The sequence below is a fragment of the Trichechus manatus genome, unplaced genomic scaffold (genome assembly GCF_000243295.1).
Source record: "Trichechus manatus latirostris isolate Lorelei unplaced genomic scaffold, TriManLat1.0 scaffold00151, whole genome shotgun sequence".
NCBI lineage: Eukaryota > Metazoa > Chordata > Mammalia > Sirenia > Trichechidae > Trichechus > Trichechus manatus.
Window position 1 is genome coordinate 38,807 of NW_004444087.1, and position 15,037 is coordinate 53,843.

At 41.8% G+C, this 15,037-nt stretch overlaps 1 protein-coding gene across 3 annotated transcripts in view; it reads left to right on the plus strand.

Moving 5' to 3' along the window:
* The first annotated feature begins 8,920 nt into the window (after positions 1-8,920).
* LOC101340586 (cytochrome P450 3A12-like) overlaps positions 8,921-15,037 on the plus strand; it is a 36,649-nt gene continuing 30,532 nt past the window's right edge. For all 3 annotated transcript variants that reach the window (XM_012558254.1, XM_023740235.1, XM_012558253.1), the window contains exons 1-3: positions 8,921-8,991; positions 10,790-10,883; positions 12,774-12,826. In XM_012558254.1, coding sequence (XP_012413708.1) covers positions 8,921-8,991; positions 10,790-10,883; positions 12,774-12,826 — 218 coding nt within the window. The remainder of the gene's footprint in view (positions 8,992-10,789; positions 10,884-12,773; positions 12,827-15,037) is intronic.

A 15,037-nucleotide genomic window follows, 5' to 3' on the forward strand; every position in this document is an offset into this window, starting at 1 on the left:
AAAAGTTTGTTTATTTTCTTTTTTTGGTATAGTATGATGGGTAAGATTGTGAGTCAACTTTGCTGGGCCATGATTCTCAGTGTTTTGGCAGTCATATAATGTTGGCATCACTTCCCTATTTAGATTTGATACTTGATCTCTTCCATGATGGGATTTGCTGTGAGTAGCCAATCAGTTGAAGGAGAGTTTCCTTGGGCGTGTGGCCTGCATTGAGTGTGGGCCGACTTTCAGGCAGGGTTTGTGGGCTTTTTTTTTTGTTCTGGATCCTGCAGCTAGCTCCTATTCTTCTGACCTCCATTTCTTGGAACTTGAACTGGCAGCTTACCTGCGGTCTTGCCTGCCGATCTTGGAATTCATTGATCTTCACAGTCTGTGAGCAACATCCCTGCTCACCAGCCTGCCAATCTTGGGCTCATCAGACCCTGTGGCTACATGAATCAGGAGAAGCCTCTATCCTGACACACGGACTTGGGAAGTTACAGCCTCTACAACTGCATGAGCCACTTTCTTGATATAAATCTCTCTCTATATATATTTATATGCTTTACTGGTTTTGTTTCTCTAGAGAACCCAGCCTAAGACATATGGTGCCGAGAGTGGTTCTAGAGAAACAAAATTGTAAGGCTGAATTTTCAAAACTGGTTCTCAAGTCTGGTTAGTGTTAAAGATGTTGATGACTCTGCTTCCACTAGTAAAGAGGGCACTGTTATTCCACGACATGAGGTGGCAATTCAAAAAAGCAAAATATCACCACCAATAGATTGGGAGTTGGTGAAAGATGATGCTCTGGGTGATTGCATGTATGATACCTTTCTACAGTTTTGTCATAATGAGAAGTATAAGGAAGGTGGTTGGGTGGTCCTACTTTCTCTGGACAAACTGGTGAAAGAAAAAGATGGGCTCAGGGCTTTGGAGTCAAAGCCCAAGTGCCACATAAATGACCTCAAAGTTTCCACTTGTGCCTTGCAAGAAAGCCTTATTTCTCGTAGTAACAGAGCTGATATTGCTGAAAACTAAACCCAGAGACATTGTAAGAGTGGCTGAATTATAATGCCAACTCAACTGCCAAACTCGAGAGGAGTCTGAAGTTAAAATTAGGGCATTGATTGGGAAGAAATAGGATCCTGAAACTTGGGGTGGGGACATACGGAGAGATAATCAGGAAGCTGCGGACCCTGAGCCCCTAAATTCCATTGAGTCACTCCTGCCAAAAGAACCATTAGCCCCTCCACTCCCATTTAATGAGATTAACCCAGCTGCATCTAAAGTGCCTTTGAGTGTTTTCCTGGGACATCACCTGAGGAAGATGCTTTACCAGATAATGCTGAATGTTCTCAAAACATTTCCCCACTGATTTTGGCTTCTACACCTATAACTAGACTTAAGTCCCAGAGAGCCCCAAAAGGTGAAGTACAAAGTGTAACCCAGGAGGAGGTACGCTACACTCCGAAAGAACTACTTAACTTTTCTAATATGTACAAACAGAAACCTGGGGATTATGTGTGTGAATGGCTATTAAGGGTGTTGGATAATGGTACAAGGAACATAAAGATGAATCAGTCTCAGTTTATTGATATGGGCTCACTAAGCACAGATTCTTCATTCAATGTTTCAGCTCGAGAAGTTCAGAAAGGATCTAATAGTTTATTTGGTTGGGTTGCTGAAGCATGGATTACATGGTGGGCTACACTAAATCAGGTTGAAGTATCAGGCCTGCCTTGGTATACTGTAGAAGGTATCCAAAAGCTTATGGAAATTGGCATTCGAGAGTGGATTTACCAGTTTAAACCTTCAAACTCACACATGGAGTGCCCAGAGGACACACCTTTTACCAAAAGTGTGAGGAACAAATTAGTAAAGGAGCCCCAGCATCCGTAAAGACTGTTGTGATTGTTATTTTATGCAAGTCAAATTTGACAGTGGGAACTGCCCTAACTGAATTAAGACACCTAACTACAATGCCCGTGGTGGTAGAGGCCACGTGGTGGCACTCAGTCAACAAAGACAAGGTGGATATGGTTACCATAATGGACAGCAGAGTTAAAGGAGTAATTAGAATAGCCTGACTCATACGAACTTATGGCATTGGCTACTTAGTCATGGCGTCCCTAGGAATGAAATGATAGGAAATATACTAAATATTTACTTGATCTCTACCAGTGGATGAATTCTAGGCAAGTGAACAGCAATCTAGCTTGAATCAGCAGAATAGAGAGTCATGGCCACTCAATCAATTCCCAGTCTTGAGTGAGTTTACAGACTCAGAACCTTTTGATTGAAGAGGAGACTGGGTCCCCTTAAAGTAGGAATCCAAAACACTGCCAAAAATTTTTACTGTTAATCTTTCTCCCAGCCTTCCCCAGAGGACCTATGGCTTTTTACAGCAGTGACTGTTCATTGGAAAAAAAAAATCAGACTTTTTGGGGATTACTGGATACTGGCTCTGAACTGACGCTAATTCCAGGAGACCCAAAACATCACTGTGGCCCACCAGTCAGAATGGGGACATTTGGAGGTCAGGTTATTAATGGAGTTTTAGTTCATGTCAGTCTCACAGTAGTTCCAGTGGGTCCCCAAGCCTATTCTGTAGTGATTTCCCCAGTTTAGGAATGCATAATTGGAATGGTTGTACTCAACAACTGTCAGATCCACAACATTGGATCTCTGACAAATGGTGTAAGGGCTGTTGTGATAGGAAAAGCCAAGGGAAGCCATTAGAACTGACTTTACCTAGGAAAATAGTAAACCAAAAGCAATAGTGTGTTCTTGGAGGCATTGCAGAGATTACTGCCAACATCAAGGAATTGAAGGATGCAGGGGTGGTGATTCCCACCAATCCCCATTCAGCTCGCTTATCTTGCCTGTGCCAAAAAAAGATGGTTCTTGGACAATGACAGTGGATTATCAAAAACTTAGCCAAGTGGTGACTCCAATTGCAGCTGCTATTCCAGATGTAGTCTCATTACTTGAGCAAAAGAATACATCTCCTGAAACCTGGTATGCAGCTATTGACCTGGCTAATGCCTTTTCCTCATACCTGTTTTGAAGGACCATCAGAAACAGTTTGCCTTTAGCTGGCAAGGCCAACAATGCACCTTCAGTTGCTTACCTCATAGATACATCAACTCTCCAAACTTATGTCATAGTTTAGTCCACAAAGACCTTGATCACTTTCTCTTCCACAAGGTGTCACACAGGTCCATTACACAGATGACATTATGCTGATTAGACTTAGGAAGGAGGAAGTGTCAATGACTCTGAACTTACTGGTAAAACATTTGTGTGCTAGAGGGTGGGAAATTATTGCCACAAATATTCAGGCACCAGCCACCTCAGTGAACTTTCTAGGGGTCCAGTGGTGTAGGGTATGTTGAGATATTCCTTCCAAAGTCAAGGAAAAGTTATTGTATCTTGCTCCTCCCACAGCTAAAAAGAAGGAACAATGCCTGTGGGCTTCTTTGGATTTTGGAGGCTGCATATTCCTCATTTGGGTGTGATACTCTTGCCTATTTATCAAGTGACTCAAAAAGCTGCTAGATTTGAGTGGGGGCCAGAACAAGAGAAGGTTCTGCAACAGTTTCAGGCTGCTGCCCAAGCTGCTCTGCCACGTGGGCCATATGATCCCTCTGATCCAATGGTGCTTGAAGTGGCAGATAGAGACGCTGTTTGGAGTCTTTTGCAGTCCCCTATTGGTGAATCACAGTGCAGACACTTAGGATTTTGGAGAAAAGCCCTGCCAGACTCTGCAAGTAACTACTCTCCTTTTGAGAAAGAGCTTTTGACTTGTTATGGGGCCTTAGTAGAGACTGAATACTTTACCATGGGACACAAAGTCACCATGCAGCCTGAGCTGCCCATCAAGAACTGAGTGTTGTCTGATCCACAGAGTCATAAATTTGGACATGCACAGCAGCATTCCATCATTAAATGGAAGTGGTATATACGAGATCGAGCCAGAGCCAACTGAAGGCACAAGCAAGTTGCATGAAGAATTAGCCCAAATCCCCATGGTCTTCACTCCTTTCGCATTACCTACCATCTCCCAGTCTGCACCTATGACCTCATGGGGAGTTCCTTACGATCTGTTGACTGAGGAAGAGAAGACTCCTCCCTGGATTACAGATGGTTCTGCACGATATGCAGGCACCACTCGAAAGTGGACAGTGGTAGCACCACGGCCCCTTTCTGGGACCTCCCTGAAGGACACTTGTGAACGGAAATTCTCCCCATTTGCAGAACTTCGAGCAGTGTACCTGGTTGTTCACTTTGCTTGGAAGGAGAAATGGCCAGATTTGCGACTGCATACTGATTCGTGGGCTATGGCCAATGATTTGGCTGGATGGTCAGGGAATTGGAAGGAACATGACTGGAAAATTGGAGATAAGGATTTATGGGGAAGTGGAGTGTGGATAGACCTCTCTGAATGGACCAAAGAAGTGAAGATATTTGTGTTTCTTGTGAATGTCCACCAAAGCGTGACCTCAGCAGAGGAGGATTTTAACAATCAAGTGGACAGGATGACGCGTTCTGTGGAAACTACTCAACCTCTTTCCCTGGCGACTCCCGTCATTGCTCAATGGGCTCATGCACAAAGTGGCCATGCTGGCAGGGATGGAGGTTATGCATGGGTCCAGAAGCATGGATTTCCACTCACCAAGGCTGACTTGGCTATAGCCACTGCTGAGTGCCCAATCTGCCAACAGTAGTGACCAACACTGAGTCCCCAGTAGGGTACCATCCCTCGAGGTGATCAGCCAGCAACCTGGTGGCAAGTTGATTACATTGGAGTGCTTCTATCATGGAAAGGGCATTGTTTTGTTCTTACTGGAATAGACACTTACTCTGGATATAGATTTGCCTTCCCTGCATGCAATACTTCTGCCAAAACTACCATCCGTGGACTTACAGAATGCCTTATCCACCATCATGGTATCCCACACAGCATTGCCTCTGATCAAAAGACTCACTTGCTCATGGAATTCACTCGTCTTACCATGTTCCCCATCACCTTGAAGCTGCTGGCATGATAGAATGATGGAATGGTCTCTGAAAGACACAATTATGACACCAGCTAGGTGGCAATACCTTGTAGAGTTGGGGCCATGTTCTCCAGGAGGCTGTATATACTCTAAACCAGCATCAAATATATAGTGCTCTTTATCCATAGCCAGCATTCATGGGTCTAGGAATCAAGGGGTGGAAAAGGGAGTGGCATCACTCACTATTACCCCTAGTGACCCACTCGCAAGATTTTTGCTTCCTGTCCCAGCAACTTTATGCTCTGCAGATCTAGAGGTCTTAGTTCCAAAGGGAAGAATTCTTCCACCTGGAGACACATCACTGATTCCGTTGAACTGGAAGCTAAGAAAGCCACCTGCCATTTTGGGCTCCTTATGCCTCTGGATCAGCAGGCAAAGAAGGGAGTTACCATACTGGCTGGTGTGATTTTTCTGATTACCAAGAGGAAATAGGATTGTTATTACATAATGGAGGTAATGAAGAGTATGCCTGAAATGCAGGAGAGCCCTTAGGCAATCTCTTAGTACTACCATGCCCTGTGATTAAAGTCAATGGAAAACTACAGCAACACAATTCTGACATGACTACTTATGGCCCAGACCCTTCAGGAATGAAGGTTTGCGTCACCCCTCCAGGCAAAGAACCACCACCAGCTGAGGTGCTTGCTGAAGGCAAAGGGAATATGGAATGTGTGGTGGAAGAACGTAGTTCTAAATACCAGTTACGGCCATGTAACCATTTGCTGAAACGAGGACTGTAGTTGTTATGAGTATTTCTGCTATCTATGTGTGCATCAAATATTTTTGTTTTCTTCAGTTATAAAATATAAGATGTAGATGGGGCTATGGCATTTTTGGTTTTACGTGTGTTCATTGTATCATGTTAGGCCCAAGTATGACTTTATACTTGTCTTTATTTAGAGATTATGTATGGATCAAGGAGATGTGTACAGGTGCCAAGTTGACAAGGGGTGGATGGTGATGGTTATGATTGTGTGTCAACTTGGCTGGGCCATGATTCTCAGTGTTTTGACAGTTGTATAATGTGATCACATCCCTGTTGAGACTTGATACATGATCACCCCCATTATGGGATCTGCTGTGAGTAGCTAATTAGTTGAATGGGAGTTTCCTTGGGTGTGTGGCCTGCATCCAGTGTGGGTGGACGTTCAGGCAGAGCTCTGGGGATTTTGCTCATTCTAGATCCTGCACCTGGGTCTTGTTATTCTGACTGATGGTTCTTGGGACTTGAGCTGGCAGCTTACCTGTGGTCTTGCCTGCCAATCTTGGGATTCTTTTATCTCTTACAGAATGTGAGCAACAGCCTTGCTCTCAGCCTGCCAATCTTGGGTTCACCAGCCCCTGTGGCTATGGGAATCAGGAGAAGCCTCTTTCCTGACCCATGGACTTGGGAAGTTAGAGCCTCCACATCTGCATGAGCCATTTCCTTGATATAAATCTCTCTCTCTATATATATACATTTATACACTTTACTGGTTTTGCTTCTTTAGAGAACTCACTCTAAGACATATGGTAAACCTATAAACCTAGACTTTCTTTCGTAAGAAACTGCCAGACTGTTTTCTGAAGTGACTGTACCATTTTGCATGCACAGAGCATGGCTTTAAAAGTTCCTGGTGGTACATTAATATACCAATGGACAAGTGTGATATATAGGTGTATTGGATATTTTTCCACCCATAGTATCTTCATTCATATGTTCAGCACAACTCTTATTACTGAAACCTCTTCATGTAAGGTGTTACCTTCTATAAAATTAAATGACATGAAAGACATGCCTTCTACTATTTGTCCTAGTAGAGTAAGACTACTTTCATTTGTTAGGGCCTGGTGCCGGCCTCTTTTCAGTCCCAGGCAGAAGCCAGTTTATTGTTGGTATAGATTACAACCAGTTGAACCAGGTGAGTAGGGAGGGTCATTGGTCATATGAGGCTTAGTTACAAAACTGTCTTAGGCTAGTGTGTCTTTTGGAGAAAGAAGAAAGCGTTTTAGTTTCCACGGGGGTTTTGTTTCCAAAAAGAATATGAAATAATTGAGGGAACGTAATTAAGTTGTCAGTAATTATCAGATGATACTCTAATCTCTACTTGTTTGAATGTGTTCTGAGAACCACTAGACTTGGGAACACAAAGACGGAGATCACACACAATACCCTTAGTATCTGTCATAACTTGTATTTGTGTGTGTGTGTGTGTGTCTGCTGAGATGGGAGGAAGTCCTGTGTTTAGAAAACCTGTGGAGAAATTGCTGGAGGCTTAACCTTGGAGATAGGAGCCAGAATTTTAACAAATTTGCTGTTTAGGTATGAGTTCTCTGTATTTTCATAGTAGCCCTTATCAGGAATCTGTAAACATTGAATATTATCCTCAGTGAACAGGAGTAGGCTTTCCAATCTCTCCTCATAAAACTTATACATAATATTTTGGTGAAGTCAGTAGCCATTGGGAAGCCACTTGCTGTTAGTGGGCCTCAGTTTCTACATCTGTAAGCTGGGGATAATACCAGCTGACCCTATTTAACAGTGCCAAGTGAAGCCACCAAAAGGGGGAAGAAATGTATCAGAATTCTCTGGACTTCCATTCTTCCTGGAGATGCCATCTTTCCTGAGAGGCCATTTTTTGTCCAGGAAATTGCCCAAGTTACTATCTATTGCAGGATACCCTGAGGGGCTGGACAAGAAGCAACACAAATTGATACTGTCAAGCGCCACCATCAGCTCCATCTCCTCCAGGCCTCATCTCTCTTTCAGGGCCATCTGGCTCAAGTCTCCTTGCTATGTCAACAATACAGGATGAAGGAGTGGTCACTGCAGAGTCACAGGGAAAGGACACACTAGGGTCCCACAACATCCAATTCAACCCATCTGACCTTCTGGATGTCCACTCATGTAAGGCACTCTGCCAGATACTAGTGCCATTAGCATGACTTATACCCTGACTGTGCCCTTGAGTAGCTCAGGATGTGACCATGGAAACAAATAAAGATGGTGGAGGGTGAGCAATACAGCAATAGGAATGTGTACAAGGGATGAAAGCTGTGCAGAAGAGAAAGTGGATAAATCTGTTTGAGGTGGTTGAGGAGACTGGACTCTAACCATGAGGGTTTTGTCTAAGCTGGCTTTAAAAGCCTTCCAAGGGCACAAAAATACTTGAGGTAGAGAACATTGCATGAGTTTCCTCCACTTGTTTGGAGAAATTTCAAGAATTTTGGAGTGAGAGTAGCCATGGTTGACAAAAATGGTCATAGTAGTTTCAAGGCCAGTGGCTTCACTTGGAATTCCCTTTTTTTTAATTTTAAAAGTTATAATCTTCATTTTTTAAACCATGGCTGCAACAATGGCCTCAAACATACCAGCAATTATGAGGATGACATAGAACAGGGCAATATTTTGTTCTTTTATACATAAGGAGACCATGAATTAGAGACAGCTTGACAGCAACTAACAACATTTTTTAAACCCAAATTATAATAAAGTACCCGAGGTAATATAGAGAGCTAATATTGCATAAGATTCACTTGGAGTTTCTGACAAGAACCAACAACCTTTAGTTTACTGATAACACTGAGTTGTTTAATTATCAATTTCCCACAAAGTATGAACTCCAGGGAGGTCAAAGTGAGTATGCTTGGATGGTTTGCCTAGTGTCATGCTTTGAACTACTGCTTAGTTCAAAGTGTAACTTGAACCTCCTAGGCTGCAGGCAGAGGTCAGGTGCCCCTTTAACCGCATGCTGCTTGGGGCCCACCCCCTTCCCAGCATATAAATCTTCCAGCATCCTCCCTGACTGGGTGTGTGAAGGAGACTGTGTTGAGCTGGCAGAGCTCAGCACACACAGTTCGAAGGAAAACTCAGAGCAGGCTCTCAAGCAAGGAAAGTGACAATGGACCTGATCCCAAGCTTTTCCACCGAGACCTGGATTTTTCTGGTCACCAGCCTAGTGCTCCTCTACCTGTGAGTAGCGTCTAGCTTCCTCTGTGACACTGAACTCAGGGTTATCATGCTTATTGAGCCGCTATTCCCTGGCTGTTTTGAAAATAATAAAAAGAGATAGAGGAGAGGAAATTGCTTAAGTGTTGGCTGTTACAAAACCATAAGAAGTTATTAGTCATCTTATGCTGACACTCTGAAGTTACTCGTTCATAAGCAAACCCAACCCACCTCCCAAATCACAGTTTCTGTGTCAAGGCCAGTTTAGTGACATTCTTTATTTCTAGGGATTGACTATCAATTTGGACCCAAACATATTAACAAGAATCCAGCAGAGGAAGGTTTAAAAAAAAATTGCCCACTCAAATGGGAAATACTTAGAGCAAAGGAGACCTTTCACTTAGTATGATTTTCAGCTTCTCCCATGCCTTTCATGGCTTGATAGCTCATTTATTTTTATTGCTGAACTTCATGCCCTTTTAAGGTTTTATTTCATTGCATGTTATAAGATTTATTGGATTTGTATGAAATATTTGGAACCTATACTGAACTAAATGATAGCGACCAACAAAAAGGAAACAAGCTTTCATTTCTACTGCCTATCACATTGTATGACTGCTTATTTTATGTTGGATAACAACAGGAAGTTGCCTGGATTTTATAATGTCCCTTTCTTTTAACAGAACATATTTGTAGGACCTTTTGAACTATTTATACTTTTCAGTAACAACTTTCTAAATTGCTTCTTTGGTGCTGACCTTGTAGGACAAACAGCTTAGCTATGAATGGTTGTCTATAGCTCCTTTTCAGCCTCACTTCTTCGTCTAGCTAGCCACCTCCCGTAACACTGGGATGGCAAAGCTTTTCTGTAGACATAGCTATAAATAGAGACATCAGAAACTGTGGCTGCTCGGAGGCCTCTCTGAGAGGGCATATTTAAGAAGAACCAGATCCTAAAATAGGGGGTAAAGCAGATGGTGAAGTAAAAGCATAATAAACCCCCCAGAGCAAAGTGTAAGAAAGACATCCCTGTAGGCTCTCTTTAACGCTCTATGATGAATTGGATGCAGTTACACAAAAACTTTTCATCAAACAGAAAATTTTTTTTCTCCTTTCTACCTAGAATTGTTATCTTTTGCCATCAAGTTGATTCGGACACATGGCAATCCCATGAATAAAACTGCTTCATAGGGTTTTCTTGGCTGTAATCCATATGGAAGCAGGTCTTTTCTTCAGTGGTGCCACTGGGCAGGGTTCTAACAGTCAATCTTTTGGTGACCAGCCGAGCACAAAGACTTTTCACCACCAGGGACCTCTCTAACTAGAATCGTTTTGCTGTCCAGTTGATTCCAACTCATAACGACCCTATAGGGTAGAGTAGAACAGCCCCATAAATTTTCCAAGGAGCGGCTGGTGGATTCAAACTGCTGACCTTTTGGTTAGCAGCCTGAGCTCTTAACCAGTGTGCGACCTGGTCTCCCTCTAACTGGAATGGGAACCACCATATCCTGTAAGAGTCCACCTGTGAAATAGACACAAGCAAAGACCCTGGAAAAGTTCCACCTTGAACCTCCTAGGAGCCCAAATTTGGGAACCTTTTCAAGTATTCACCCTAGGATTGGGATCAAGATGGTTTTAACTGCTTTCCGCTAATCATCATTTCATTTTGTGGACCTCACAATGAAGGTGGGAAAGGAAATGGTGATGAGATGTGATTATTGCTGTTGGAGTTGTTATTGTTATTTATTACCTACACGTTACCTCCCTAACATTGGCATCTGTACAACAGTTCTGGTGACTTGGCTTGCATCTCGCTTTATAGATATGGAACTTATTCACATAATGTTCTAAAGAAGCTCAGGATTCCTGGGCCTAAGCCTCTGCCTTTTGTGGGAAGTATTCTGGCCTACCGAAAGGTGAGTGCTGGACCTTCCTCTTTTGCTTCTTATGGTTGCATATGCTTGCTGCATTCCACCAACACAAATACCCTTCCTCAGGAAAAAGTTTCTAGAACTTTCCAGACACAGTGTATATCCCATCCAGCACATTGGCCTCGATTCCTCAAGGGCTCTATTGTCTAACGTTGAGGTTTTTAGCCCAGTCAGATTGTCTAGTAGCCTGGCCAATTCAGCACGACACTTGATGTTCTAACATTGTGAACATCGTGAGAAGCACCTTTCTGTCAGGTGCTTCTTCCTAAGAATGCATAATGGACCTTAGAGTTAGGAGAAATAAACAAAGGGAGTCTTAGTAGTGGATCATTAAGCTGTGTGAGCTAGATTCAAACTATCATGCTTCTAGCATGAGCTTTGTGTAGTCTTTTTTTTTTTTTTTGTTCACCTTTCTGGATACATTGTTTAAATATATATATATATATATATTTGTTGTTTTTCCTCCTGGATAGATTTTGAACTTCAGATTACTAGGCAGTTCAAGTATTCACCATCTAGTAATTTGCAGATAGTACATTCTCTGAAGAACTGATAAACCACCTGTGGTTATTTCCATGGCTTTACCCAGCTCTTGTTAACCATGTCGTCTTTTGTGAATTTGAGGGCTGGAACAAGAGCTTCCTTCCTTTCTCCTTTTCCGTCAAAGGAGTCACCTCTATGAGTGAATCTGAGCAGGGGGTGATTATCACCAAGACAAATTGGTGGTTGTCTATCAACTTCACATATTTAACCACTAGATGAGTTTTTTTTTCTTTTTTTAACAAAAGCATGTTGTTGTCATTGATAGGTGTTGTTGAGTCACTTTCAACTTATAGCGACCCCATGTGACAGTAGAACTGGCCCATGGGACATTCAGTCATTTTCTCCAAGTTCAGTTCTCCTGTGTGCCCATAGAGGTAATTATTCAGAGGTTTATGAGATTTTAGAGACAACATATGCACAAGCAAAAACATTTCAGAAAGATGAAGAGTTACTTGTTATTCCTAGACAAAGTTAAATCATTCAGTGTCAACAATACTTGGATAAAATTCAGAGTTAATTTAAATTCTACATTTAGAATATCTCCTCTATCTTCCCTCTTTACCCCTAAGATATCTCTGAATAAGAATTTCCCTTTATCTGCCAGTGAAAACGTAGTGTAGTAGTTTCCTAGGGCTGCCGTCATAAAGTACCACATAACTGGTGGCCTAAAACAGCAGAGATTCATTGCCTCACAGATCTGGGGCCTGAAGTCTGAGTCAAGTTGTTGACCGGGCTGTGCTCTCTGTTAAGGATGTAGGGAAAGACGTACCCTTGCCTTTTCCTAGTTACTGGTGGTTCCTGACAACTCTTTGTATCCCTTGATTTGTAGATGCATCACTCTAATCTCTGAATTAGTCTTCACATGACCGTATTCCCACTCTGTCTACCTGTGTCTCTCTGTATCTGTGTCTCTTATTCTCTTCTTGTAAGGATAGCAGTCATATTGGATTGAAGCTCACCCTACTCTGGTATGACCTCATGTTAAGTTAACTGATATCATCTTTATTGTTATGAGTTGCAGTAGATTCAGCTGTAACTCATGGAAACCGTATGTATAAGAGAATGAATCGTTACCTGTTCCTGCATGGTCTCCATGATTTTTGATACGATTGAGCCCATTGTTGAGGCCCTATTTTCCCACAAGTTTACATTCACTGGTACACCAGATTCAAATTTCAACAAATCTTTTTGGGGGACACAGTTCAATCCCTAATTGAGAGTAAGCTTAATTTCAACTGATTTGAATTTTTTTTTTTTTTTTTTGCCCCAGAGAGTGGTAGGGTTGAGTGCATTTAAATGAATAATCTAATTTTATTTTGTTTCTCCTTGCAGGGTGTATGGGATTTTGACATGAAATGTTCTAAAAAGTATGGAAAATTGTGGGGGTGAGTATTCTGGAAACTTCCATTGGATAAACTTGTTGTTATGAGGCATGCAGGACAGCCGCAGCCAAGAGCCTCCTCGGATGAGCTTTCTATTGTGAAGCTGTCGGAAATTTGTCATAACTACAATCTCATATGTCTCCAGGTGTCAAAGTTTACAGTCTGAATGAGGCCTAGAAAGTTGCAGATAATCACTTTCTCCAGAGACTGGCAGCATTAGTTTCTGTACATTTTTTTCTTCTGTAATGCATTATTTCAAACCTTTCTGTTATTGCTGTGTGCGGTTGGGTTGATTCTGACTCATAGTGACCCTTGGTGACAGAGTAGAACTGTCTCATAGTGTTTTTCAGGATATAGTCTTTATAGGAACAGATCACCAGGTCTTTCTCCCATGGAGACACTGGGTGAGTTCAAACCGACAACTTTTCAGTTAGCAGCGAATGCATAACTGTTACTCCATGAAGGCTCATTCAAACCCCTCTGATGTTATTGTTATGAAGGTTGTCAAGTTGGTTCCAACTCATGGTGACCTTCTGCACAACAAATTGAAACACTGCCTGGTCCTATGTCACCCTTACAATCCTGTTTATGCTTGAGCCCATTGTTGCAGCCACTGTGTCAATCCATCTCTATGGTCTTCCTCTTTTTTGCTGAGCCTCTACTTTACTAAGCATAATGTCCTTCTTCAGGGACTGGACCCACCTGATAGCATGTCAAAAGTATGTGGAACAAAGTCTTGCCATCCTTGCTTCTGAAAAGCATTCTGGCTTTACCACTTCCAAGACAGATTTGTTCCTTCTTCTGGCAGTCTATGGTATATTTGATATTCTTCACCGACACCATAAGTCAAAGGCATCAATCCTTGTATGGTCTTTCTTATTCATTGCCAAGCTTTCACATGCATATGAGGTGATTGAAAATACCGTGTCTTGGGACAGGTATAATTAGTTCTCAAAGTGACATCTTTGTTTAAAGAGGTCTTTTGCAGCAGATTTGCTCAATGCAATACACCTTTTGATTTCTCGACTGCTGCTTCCATGGGCATTGATTGTGGATCCAAGAAAAAAGACATCCTTGACAACTTCAATCTTTTCTCCATTTATCATGATGTTGCTTATTTGTCCAGTTGTGAGGATTTTTGTTTTCTTTATATTGAGGTGCAATTCATACTGAAGGCTGTGGTCTTTGATCTTCATCAGTAGGTGCTTCAAGTCCTCTTCACTTTTACCAAGCAAGATTGCATCATCTGCACTTCAAAGGTTGTTAATGAGTCTTCCTCCAATCCTGATTCCCCGTTCTTCTTCATGTAGTGCAGCTTCTCAGATTATTTGCTCAGTATAGAGATTGAATAAGAGTAGTGAAAGAATATAATCCTGATGCACACCCTTCCTGACTTTAAAACACGCAATATCTCCTTGTGCTGTTCGAAGGACTGCATCTTGGTCTATGTACAGGTTCCTCATGAGCACAATTAAGTGTTCTGGAATTACTATTTTTTTCAATGTTATCCATAATTTGTTAAGATCTAAGCAATCAAATGCTTTGCATAGTCAATAAAACAAAGGTAAACATCTTTCTGATATTCCCTGCTTTCAACCAAGATCCATCTGACATAAACAATGATATCTCTTGTTCTATGCACTCTTCTGAATTGCCTTAAATTTCTGGCAGTTCCCTGTCAGTGTACTGCTGCAAACCCTTCTAGTAGGTGCTAATCCTAATAGGCTTCATCCTAATAATTTATATCAGAGGATCAACACTAGAAATCCTCAGTAGTTACTTAAACCTAATGAGTTTCAGAGTACTTTTGAAAATGGACAACAGGAAGTGTAGTGGTTCTCAACAAGTTTTATATACGATTAAAGAGTCATTTGAAGTTCCTCTGTGAAGTCAAAGAATAGGCAACTTGTGGAAAATGTTCCATTTTTTTTTTAGGAGATGCAAGTGATTGGTAATGGAAAACAAAATGTCAGCACAGTGCAATTAAACTTACAGTATATCTCTCATTCCATTGGCTTACTCCCACAAATGGACATCCTAATTGCCAAAAGACCAGGCCCAATTTGGATATATCATACATAAGAACTCAGCTTTGTGTGGTACTTGTGTTAGAAGTGAGATTTCTCCAATGATATGTCATCAACATGAACCTGTGGCCCAGTTGGAGTCCACATATAAGAATAAATATAAGTAATAAAAAGAAAAATAATTAAA